The sequence below is a fragment of the Apium graveolens genome, chromosome 5 (assembly GCF_009905375.1).
Source record: "Apium graveolens cultivar Ventura chromosome 5, ASM990537v1, whole genome shotgun sequence".
NCBI classification, from domain to species: Eukaryota; Viridiplantae; Streptophyta; class Magnoliopsida; order Apiales; family Apiaceae; genus Apium; species Apium graveolens.
The window spans coordinates 12,631,521-12,643,756 of NC_133651.1; the positions used below are offsets into that span (position 1 = coordinate 12,631,521).

The 12,236-nt window shown below is 31.8% G+C and overlaps 1 protein-coding gene across 2 annotated transcripts; it reads right to left on the reverse strand.

Annotated features, from left to right (window-relative positions):
- Positions 1-659: 659 nt before the first annotated feature.
- On the reverse strand, positions 660-2,338 carry LOC141723417 (homeobox-leucine zipper protein HAT22). Of its 2 annotated transcripts, none has more exons than XM_074525210.1 (3): positions 1,598-2,338; positions 1,406-1,485; positions 660-1,223 (listed from the first exon to the last, which is right to left on the reverse strand). In XM_074525210.1, exons 1-3 carry the CDS (start codon positions 2,045-2,047, stop codon positions 926-928), a joined length of 828 nt encoding a protein of 275 aa, XP_074381311.1. In that variant the 5' UTR covers positions 2,048-2,338; the 3' UTR covers positions 660-925. The 2 variants fall into 2 exon arrangements, with proteins under 2 accessions (XP_074381311.1, XP_074381310.1); XM_074525209.1 differs by having other exon boundaries at positions 1,406-1,488.
- Between the last annotated feature and the right edge of the window lie 9,898 nt (positions 2,339-12,236).

The following is a 12,236-nucleotide window of genomic DNA, read 5'->3' on the forward strand; positions in this document are numbered from 1 at the left end:
TTCTAACATTTCCTTGAGATGATGATATGCTTAGAACAAACTATGCAAAATAGTATAATTAGCATAGTGGCCTTTATTGAAATTAAAATTACATGTTGTAAATATAAAATCTTTCAATTAATCATTCTTCTTTACTTGCACGTCTCTCACCCAATCCGGTAGTTTCTCTACCGCTCTCATTAACACAGACAAAGGTGCCCCCACAGACAATTTCACGTGACTCAACCTCATAATATTTAAATTACTCAATCTTCCCATTCATGTCATTGCCAATTGATTATCTAACAAACTTAACCATTAAGTTAATTAATATACTAATCATCTTCGAGTTTTCGGGTTGGTCTCGACAGACACGCATATATGACGGGCGTGAAATAATTTTATAATGTGATCTGTCTGAACTTCAGCTTACCTTGTTGCCCTCTCGGTTCTTAACCTAGCTAGAATTTTTATGAATAGCAGTGCAGTGCTCAGTTTATCAAATGACATGTATTTTGATTTGGAACGCATATATATGCACGCGTGTTCTATATTATTATTAATAAACTGAGCAAGTACACACTTAACATATCAATATTTGGAAAAATTTTGGAAAAAATATTTGAGATTTTTTGAAACAGCTAGCAGATATACAAGAATCTAAATATGCACGTACAATCTCTTGAGAAAACATAGGATACATTTATATATCAACGATATAAATATCTCGAAATCTGTGGTTACAAAGAAAAAGAAACTGATATTTACTACAAAGGTTTATAATTTCTACATATTAGTTGTATCTATATATATACTATCCTTCTCTGTGGCTACAATCCCCTTGACAAAAAACCGACAGGGGGCTGTGTCGTGGCCATCATATAACGAGTAATTTGCACATATAATCATACATGTATGTCTATATTTATCTACTAATAAAATTAACTTAACACGCGGCAGATGAATTAGGGAAAGGATTGTAGAAGTGAGGCTTATTTGACCCAAAGGGACATGAGCTTGGACTCTTTGAAGAACTGTCGGTGGTACTTCCGCCGGCGCCGACTCTTTCGCATGACGGACACATGGTCAGTGTAGCCGCCGGCAATTGCATGTACAAAGGCTGTGATACTTTCAGGGCTTTCAGTTCTTGTAGTTCCTTCTGTAGTCTCCTGTTTTCGTCTGTCAGTGTCTCACAACATTTCTTCAAGTACTCACAGTCCACCTCTGTTTGCTTCAGCTTTGTTCTATATATATTTTATCAAATTTTGAATCATTATTCACGTACTTAAAATACCCGATACGGTAGCATCACCCGCTTGTGATCAGGTCGGTTATTGTAAAAACCAAATCCATACTCGAATACAAATCTGGAGGATAATAATAATAATAATAATAATAATAATAATAATAATAATAATAATAATACCTGGCTCTTCTGTTCTGAAACCAGACTTCAACCTGTCTAGGCCTGAGCTTAAGCTCCCTTGCTAATTCTTGTTTCTGCTTCTGCTAGTAATTCAACACAAATAATATTTAGTTTTCTTTCTTTATATATTTTTTATAAACATAAAAAACTTCAAAAAAAAGAAGAGAAAGGAGGGGTGAATAGAGGATGTACAGGATTAAGAGTGCTGTGATGCTTAAAGCTTTCCTCAAGAAGAGCAGACTGGGCTTTAGTGAGTCTAAGTTTCTTCCTACCATTACCATTACCACCATCATCATCTTCATCACTAACATTAACTCTTGAAGAAACCATCTTATGATCCATATTTGTTGTCTCCACTTCTTCGAAGCTCCCGATCTCCCTCTCTCGCTTCACACTTAAATTAGAGAAAGATGAACCACCACTATCTGCACCTCCACCTGACTGCTGAACATTCTGATCATCAACAACCTTTGCATAAGCAGCACTAGAAATAAGACCCAACGTCAGATTAGGCTCATAACTAACACTCATCGGCATCTTAGCCGACCTAATATTATCAGTAGACTTAGCCGGAGAAATATTTTCAGGTGACAACCCTAGCCCTAGTACAAGACCCGTGTTGCAAACATTATCAAAACCCATCCTACAATTTGTTTGTACAATATAAAAAATAAAAGTATTTGAAAGTATTCTGTTGAGAAAATGAAATAAAGGAGAGCAGAGATATTGAAAGTATGTGAAGATGGAAATGAAGGGGGGATTAATAAGGAGAGTATTGGGGGAGTGTAGGGTAATGGGTGGGTAGTGGGTGGTTGATGACTGCCAATGAGAGATATATAATGATTAATTATGACTCCAAATAATAAATAGTCATCGCCTAGCTACTGTTAAACTAATAATAATCAAAGGGAATGATTAAGTTGGGGAACGGATTTGGTGTGATGGAATTTCATAATGGTTAACTAGGAAGTAATGTATGTATACACCTGCATAGGTTGACCATTTGAACACTACTCTTACCTGTTTAATCTCCAACTATATTAACAAACAAACGAGGAAACTGCCTCCCCTTTCTTTCTCTCTTTGTCTATGCATAAATACATTTTTGTATATTTCTTTATCCCTCCGTATGATACGCATCTCGCTTATGTGTTCACACTTTGATTATGGCAATTACACACAACAAGCCCCTGAACCGCATGATTCTTCCCATCTTTCTTGTCTACCCTGCACTGAATAGTCAATACCATGGATTGTGCGACGTACTTCGAAAAGCAAAAATCAAGCCGTGATTTAAAATTGTTATATACGTGTAGAACAAGTCTAAAATGTTTTTTTAAGATCATTTTTTTAAAAGGTTGTCAGATAAAAGAACATTATTTAGTAATTCCGGACACATGGTTAATAAAAAAATTAAAAATTTGTTATTGTTATGTATCGTTTGCATTTATTTAAAAATAAAATACTTTCTTTTTTGATATGTTAGTTAAAATTCACATATACAATTAGTTATATTAGGTAAAGCATTGATTAGAGGTTATTTAATTTTCCAAAAAAATAATAAAAAATTTGATATTGAACAACCATGAACAAGCTGGTTGATAATGACATGTCAATTTGTTAAACATGTAGGAAATGCATCTTCGAATTAAATAATTCTCCTATATAGGCGTTGCACAAATAAATAAAAGGATTTATTAAACAACACCTTAACTAACAATCCTCCTACTATTTCAACCACAAAGCTGATCTCAATCACCGGTTCACCAACTTTGTTTATGATTGTTTTAGTATTGTCCGTGCTTTTCAAGTATACGAGTGTGTGTGTACATACGTATAAATGCATGCACCCAATTATTGGGCAACTTCAAGTCGATTGCACAACTACATCTATGTATGTATGTGTACAATTATATATCGTCACAATCACCGCAAACCTGAGACAATTATTAGGAATATATTTGCTTTCTTTTTAGCCAAACCTAACGTACTTTTCCTTTATTTATTTTCAAAGATAGCATTAGATAGCGGATAGCACATCATTTTCATTCATGGATGAAATTGGTGGGTATCATATGTGATTAAACTGATGATGTATTTATGGTTGGGATTAAAATGGCTGCTTTTCCACTCATATTTCTCATCGGATAACGGGGTTCCCATAAATAATACTATCATTTATTTCATTTCTTGTTTTATGACATCCCACATGAATTGCCTCTCCTCTGCATTTAGTTTTACTACTATATCTGGCTATAGTTTTATTGCTTGCTCATTCACTGCCACCTCTCATGCATATTAATTAGGCCGGTGCTCGTCCAAGTCTTTTGACGTCTTCAGAGAACTTTGGGTTAACTTGGCATTGATAGAATATAAAAATATTGCATTTTAATATAAATGAAAATAATGTCCCAGATGAAAGACTAAATCATTCAATTTCATCACTATATACACATAAATTTTCCCAATTACATCCACTCAAACTGTCAAGTCACTACTGTCATCATGTAATTTGAAACCGAACTTTGGTATTTAATTAAATACCTCAAACACTACTCATACTATATACACGCCAATGTTCAAGAGAGAATTTCTTATCTGAAATTTGGTAAATAACCCTTTATTTTATAGAATTTCATGTAAATTCTGAAATTTTATTTTAAAAAATATAAAATTGAATATAAATGAAGAATAATAATTATATTTAAATATTATAAAATATTTAACACTTAAAATTTGGAAAAAATAATTTTAATTATGATCTAAAGTAGATTAATTTTGAATAAGTGTGATTTTTGTAGGGAAATAGAAGACCTCTGGACCTGGATTTTACTATTAACACACTGGTTTTGCACGTCAAAAGACCTGTGTGGGAGGCCATACATTCAGTGTATATCCCGAATGTATATATAAGCAAAATTACTAATCAGAGGGAAAGATAGTGGCTATAAAATAGGTGTCACTCCTATTCAAGGTCCACTACTTCTAACCAACTACATCACCTCCTAATGACTCGCTATTGGGCTAGACCTAGTCTTTGCTGACAATTACAAACATACAACTATTTATTTAAATAAAATAACTAAAACAATAAAAAAATAAAATAAGATATAAGTTTAAGATTAAATCCCAACAATCAACCCCTTAATCTTAAACTTGTTATCCGCCCGTCTGGCTTTCAACTTAGCCTGTCTGGCCTTTTGTTTGCCCGTATGGTGGCTTTCAACTTAGCCCGTCTGGCATTTTGTTTGCCCGTATGGCACATCATTTCTTTGCCCGTCTGGCACGTCTTATTTGCCCGTCTGACACGTCACTCTGTCTATAACAAAGCTGGTTCATCATCCTCAACCTGTGCAAGGTTCACTTCTTGTTTGTGTTCTATGTCTTGTCTAGGTTTTCTGCACTCTGCTGCATAGTGGCCAAATATGTTGCAGTTATAGCACTTTATTCTACTCTTGTTACGTCCACGAGCTCTTGCCTTCCATTCTTCCTGAGTTAGCAGCAGCTGATTCGCATTATCTTCAACATGCCCACGAGTCCGCTCTTCATGAGCCTTTAGCCTCCCTATTAACTCCTCAACAGAAATGTTGTCCAAATCACCAAATTGTTCAATCGTTGAAGCAATCTGCAGAAACTTTGATGGGATTGCCCGTAGTAATTTCTTCACAACATAAGACTCTTCCAATTTATCTCCTAGAGCTCGTATGTTACTCACAATATTATTTAGTTTCATCAAGAAATCATCAATAGTTTCTGTCTCTTTCATGTTGAGAGGTTCAAACTCAGACCTCAGAGTTTGCATTTTTGCTTTCTGGACACGATCAACTCCGACACACATCATTTTGATAGCATCTCAGGCCTCTTTGGCGGATTTCTTCTCTGCAATGGATAGTAACATGTCGTCCGGGATACCCTGCCTGCATGAAAACTTTCATTTTTACTGACCAAGCAGTGTAATTGTTTCTTGCCAGCATAGGGTAGTTGAGGCATACTGCTTCATCCTTTCCCTTTGTTGCATTCATTATCTCTGCTCTAAACTTTGATATTCACTTAACCTGGCTCTGATACCACGTGTAGGGAAATAGAAGACCTCTGGACCTGGGCTTTACTATATTAACACACTGGTTTTGCACGTCAAAAGACCTTTGTGTGTTTACTGGTGTAAATGAAATGTAAACCAACAGATATGAGCAAAGTGCTCGAATTTTTGTATTACTGAAGTGAAAAGAACTGAATTATAAGGCCATACATTCAGTGTATATCCTGAACATATATATAAGCAAAATTACTAACCAGAGGGAAAGACAGTGGTTATAAAATAGGTGCCACTCCTATTCAAGCTCCCCTACTTCTAACCAACTGCATCACCTCCTAACGACTCGCTACTGGGCTAGAACTAGCCTTTGCTGACAATTACAAACATACAACTATTTATTTAAATAAAACAACTAAAACAATAAAACAATAAGATACGATATAAGTTTAAGATTAAATCTCAACAATTTTAATATATATAGAACTACTTTGTACTGTTTCATTTTCAATTTGATTTTACAGTAAAATAATTTTAGATAAGTATGATTCTATACTACGAAATCACTTTGTACTATTTTATTATTTTTTATGATTTTTTAAATAAAAAATTATACAACTATAATATTCAATTTGATAATTAAAGCTTGTAATTATATATAATACAAAATAAATAAATATATATTAATATAATAATTATGTACGCAGTTCGAGTTCTTTGCTCGGTAAACATTGGGTTCGTACTGGGGATCGGTAAATTGCAATATTGGACCCACTAAATTTGTATAATATTCCTTCTCTCCGGTTATACGTTTCCTATTTTGATTTTTGACAATATTCATGGTAAGTGCTTGACTATTAATTTATATCTAATATATAAGATAAAATATAATAATGAGTGATTTTGTTGAATTCGTATTATGAGTACTTTAATACAATAATTTTTTTATATTTAATACAAATACGAAATTAAAGATATTAATAATCAAAAGTGTGCATGAACAAATATGTACAACACAAATATGGAACGTTCCTGGGGAGAACAAGATATTAGTTGTCTGTCAGTCAGTTGAGTAGTGTCGGCGATAAGAAGTTAGGTCACCTTTAAATCCCCGGTATAATCCAATCAGGTAATTGTAATTAATTACGGTTAAATCTCTTTAAACTAATAGGGTTGAGTCGATAAAAAATATTATTTTATCGAGTTTATTATTTTATCAGAAATAAAAATACAATGTGTTCTATTATGTTGTGACCGGAAAAAAAAATATTATTTTAATAAATTTATTATTTTATCGATTATTCTTTAATCTAGTTTCAACTGTGTAGTAAATTTGGATCGATACTTATACGTATCTACTCTCTGATTTATATCTAGTGCTAAGTTGTTACTTATATTAAGGAAAAGTTAGTGTCGCGAACGAATCAGCCAAAATTTGACCAAAGTTAAATCTCCTCGCAACTAGACTACTAGAAGCGAAAACAACTGCTCGTTGTTTCACTTTATTAATTAATAATTGTACTGTTTGTTAATTCACCGAACCAGACCTGCAAATAGATATTTCTAGGCAGGCGGTCGATGAAAAATTGGAAAATCACTTTAATATTTCAAGAAAAAGATAAAGACAAACAAGAAACCAAATTGATATTTAGCCCAGAAAAATGAAAAAGAAATTGATTTTCTTGATTTTTGCTCACCAACCATGGCTAATTGAGCTTGACATAAAAAAACAAGGATAATTGAGGCCCTCTCCTAATATTGGACACCTGGATGTGGCTTGATTTAAATCATTAAACTATATTCCCTTGGATCAAATTCATTATTATCAAAGCTTATATATTAATTGTCTCTTAGATTGTGTGATTAGGTGCAATTTCACAATACAAAAATGCATTAGTACTATCAATCATGACTGATTATCTTAATGATTGTTAGTTATGCGTGGAAACTCTAATATGCGCAGAATAATTTGTAATCGACTGATGTTCTCAAACGGGTGACCGTAGGTAGATAAACATTGACTTTGAATAATAATAACAATCTTCAAGAATTAGTTCGAATTATTCATAAATTATATTATTACAAATATTTAATTTTTGTAATATGTTGTAAATTAACTAAGTATTTTATCAAAGTATTTTTTTGTTAACTAATAACAAACCAAGAATCATGACTTCCCGTTAAATGATACAAGAATTCAACTAATACACTGAGTCATCCGCATTTCATTGATAAATCTGCGCACGCTTATAAAAACCTGGATTCTATAACTCTGCATACGCTTACAAACACGCAACGGATAATTGGTGCACTAATTTTACAATCAGACAAGGTATTGCTTATCAGGTAGCATATATTCAGATTAACAATTGAACTTGTCATATACAAATTTGTTTTCGGCGAAATACTGAACAATCTATATTTAAAATGAGTGTTTAAAGCATCTCCAACCATATAAAATTATTAATTAAAAATCATTAATATATACTATAAATAAGAAACATAGAGATTATATAAAAAAATGCATCTCCAATCATATATTTCCCTTATTTATAATTATAGTCAACCTTTTGATGTTAGCTATATTGTTGAACCACTGCAGAAAACCGTAAAAAGATTTCTAATCATTTATTATCATATTAAAGTAATATATTTTATTTATAATAACATAAAATTTTAATAACATACTATTTTTAAAATATAATTAATTAATATAGTCAATACCATCGAAATATAATGTATTGCCGGTTTAACAAATTTTAAATATTATCGTACAGGTCCAATTTAGTCAACCAACTATGTCCAACGCAATTGGAGATATTCTTATACCTTTTTTTAAAATCTTCTTTTGTTCGTTTTTCAAACAATATTAAGCAAAGCTTTAACCAATCCAATTTAAAAGATAAATGTCTCACTTTCTATTTTGTTTACCATCATCTCCTACATTTTTTAGTTTCTTCATCGTTTTTATTTACTATTGTTCGTTCAAATGTTTCACAATATCATTAATTCTAACTAAGTGAACACAAATCGTCGAAAAAAAATACATTTTATAAAAATGAATATAACCTAATACTACAAAATTACAAACTACAAAAGTCGCCAGGAGAAGGAACAAAGTTGAGACCCACTGTCGATTTAGGATGATAAGAATGTGATCCGTGGGTCTCATTATTTCGGCGATGATTACGCGCTACTTTATATATGGTCTAAAATGTAAAATTCAACAAAAGTTTTATGCAAACTATTAACCGCGGGTTTGTTATAACTCCATGTAATCTATATATTATAAATTATTGGATAACCCTTTTTTAAGGTTTGGTATCCATATTTTAGTTCGGATATAATTTTTAATTTTAATTTGACCCAGTGAACTATCCATTTTTAGGTTTGATATCATATTAGGTTTATAAAAGATTCATATATTTATTATGACCCATTTTAATTATAGAAACTTTGCAATACAATTTTAAATATGAATTATGTTATTTATGGTAAGTTTTTAATACAAATTTGAAGTAAACTTTAAATTTTGACAGATTTATTTATAGAAATAATTTCATAAAATATATAACATAAAAATAACTTATGTAACGAAAGTAGTTCTTAAATAAATTTATCATAATATGCAGATGCAATACACTTATTATATAGATAACTTAATTTTTCGGAATTATATTATTCAATTTTAATTATAAATTTATTTATTTATTTTATTAAATAATTTTTGAAATACTCGTGTGCAAAGCGCGGACTATAAACTAGTTATCTATAAGGTTAATGGGTCATCGGTTTAAAAGCCTGTTTAGGAACTCTGTTGGGTTACATATATTGTCTAAAAGCCCATTTATATAACCACTTTCATGTAAGTTTATTTTTATAAAATTAACTTATCCAGCCCATTCGCAAAAGTGAAGTTAAAACATTTCTCCGCATAATTCATTTACAATAGGCCCGGACTGTAATTTCGTGCTAAATTTTTTGTCAAAATGTCCTGCAGGCTGCAACACAATATGGCATTACTTTTTTATTGACTATACATTGAAGACTTAGATGACGTCAATTAAAGTAACAAACTTTTGTCATCCTCTCGTAATGAGAAACATATAAACATTTACACCAAATAACTTCTTATTTAGTTTTAGAAAAACATAAAAATGAATATTTTGACAATTTTGTTTGTCAGCTATTGGAGTAAATATTATTGAGAGAGGCGCCAAATATATAAGAGAAAAAAGAGAAAATAAAGTATTAATAATTATGATGATTTGACATAATTGACTATAATCGACTATTTTAAGTGCACTCACATCGGAGATATTCTTATATATCAGCCCAATTATTCATTAAATATACATATAAACTCGGGTCACCACAGTATTGGAGAGTGTTCAGTATAAAAATGCCAAAATTGCATAATATCCGATTAACAGCGGAAGTGACACCAGCATTCCAAATATAACCCTGCAATATCAAGAAAACGTTTAATTCTCACAATTGTTCACACATGCATTAAAAAAATTAAATTTAATAATATTTTCATCCTTAATATGTGAATGATTAGATATATAAATTCTTAAATAACAAACCCCTACATTTAAATTTTTTTCCTTAAATTGGAGGCAAAAAAGATTTTTTTTTTTATTTTTTTATCGAATCTTTGATCGAGTAAGATAAAAATATACACGTGAAAATGTTAAAGATTAAATTTTGATCATTTAAGAATGCACGTGTTAGCGTGAATAAAAATATAAACGCACGTATATGCAGATGCATAATAATAATTAAATAAAAACAACTTACGCGGTGCTAAGTACGTCGGCATGCAAGCCATACTCTTTGGCGTAGATGAAAGAAGTGATGGATTGGGGCAATGCAGCCTGCGTTCAACAAAAATCAAAAATCTAATTAATTACAAAACTAAAATAAAGTTGTAATTAATACTAACCAACCCAGTGATTAACACTTAAAATTTTGAGTGACCTGAATGATTGCAACACGTAAAACATCTCCACGCAAACCTACAGCAAGGCAAGCAATAGCCATGGCAGCTGGACCTGCAACAAACTTGAGAACCATTCCTAAGGCAGTAAAACTGGAGCCACAAGCTACTAATTTCTTTTGCCTAGCCATGAACAGTCCTGCATGCATTTTCCATCATCATCAAACCCCGTATAAAATTATATATTATTTATAAATTAAACAAAAATACAGAAAAGATCAAAGGAGTTCACCCATGCTGAACATAGCCATGCCTGTTCCGGCTCTGGAGAGGATAAGTATAGAGCCTTCCAAGATGCTTGGCATCTCTAGATGCCACCTGCATGTTTAATCAAATTCATCCACAAGTAATTAACGGGTAATTATTTTTAATAAGTATAGGCACGTTTAGGACATTATTGAAAAAGTTTCTTATATACATTTCCTTAAAATTGGATTTAGGACATCATACAAGGCATTTAATGGACTTGCTATTCTATACTATTATATTAAGATGAAACATTAAAAATTTGGTTGTTGGTCTTTCATCACTCAATCTAGAGCCGTCAGATCAAACTGATGAGAACTGTCAGATATAATCTTAAAAATTGTTATACGGAAAATATAAGATTCGAATCCTACCAGCAATATATTAAAATTATAATATATAAAGATAAATATAACCGTGGTGAATTGTTAAATTATTATACTATGGTATAAGGTTGGAATCATAATAACAATATATTAAAATTATATTTGATAAGGGTTATATATCATGTTAGTCACTGAAGGGAGCCCTATATATCAAATATTTCATGAATGTGAACGGGATCTCAATTGCACCACTATAGTAATGGATAATGACCGAGACGTTAGCTTGACCAGTTGACCAAACAGAAAAGTCTACATGGCACGTAGTAGTTGGACAGAGTGGCGCACCAACGGCTCTTTTTGCTGACTCGGCTATTGTATACATATAACTTTCATTCGATCAGTTTATATAATTGCAGTTAGGATTCTTGGACCAAAAAAATACTCACATTGATTTAAAATCAGTATTACATCAATTCCTTCTACACTTAGCCTATCAACATATTCAAAAACGAAAGCCCCATGGGCAGCTCTTCATCCGCTTTGATCAAGACTGCGGAACATAAATATTGTATGTGTGGTAAACGAGCTAGGGTTAATACTTCTTGGACTCTTAAAAACCCAGGAAGAAGGTTCTTTACATGTGCTACACTTAAGGTATTTAAGTCTGTAACTTTTTATAGTTTTTTTTGAAAATTATTGTGTGCTAATTTGTTTGATATATCTGGTAGGATGCACTTGGATGCCATTTTTTCGAATGAGTTGATGAAGATTTTACTGGGATAGCATTGGATGTTATCACTCATTTGAATCATAGGTGTATTTACCTAGAGGAAAAACTAAAACTCGTTGAAGAAAATCTTCAAGAAAATGGTGAAAGGAAGAGGATTTTGAAAGAAGAAATGGAGGAGTTGATCTGTGGATGAATTGCAATGGAAGCAGAAAATAAAGTTTTGAAGAGGCAGTTGCAGATGTGTGTATATATTTTTATTGTGTTGGTTGCAGTGGTGTTAATGTTCAAGTAGTTGGTTGTAATTGTGTTGATGCAGAAGATGCGAGGTAGTTGGTTGTAATGAATGATTTATGATGTATTATGAGGTGTTGTGCTAGTTGGATGTAATCAATGAAAAATGAATCAAATGTATGAATGCAAACTTTAGAAAATATGAATAAATGCACAACTAGTTTGCGACTGATAATTATCTTGCAACTAATACCAAATAATTC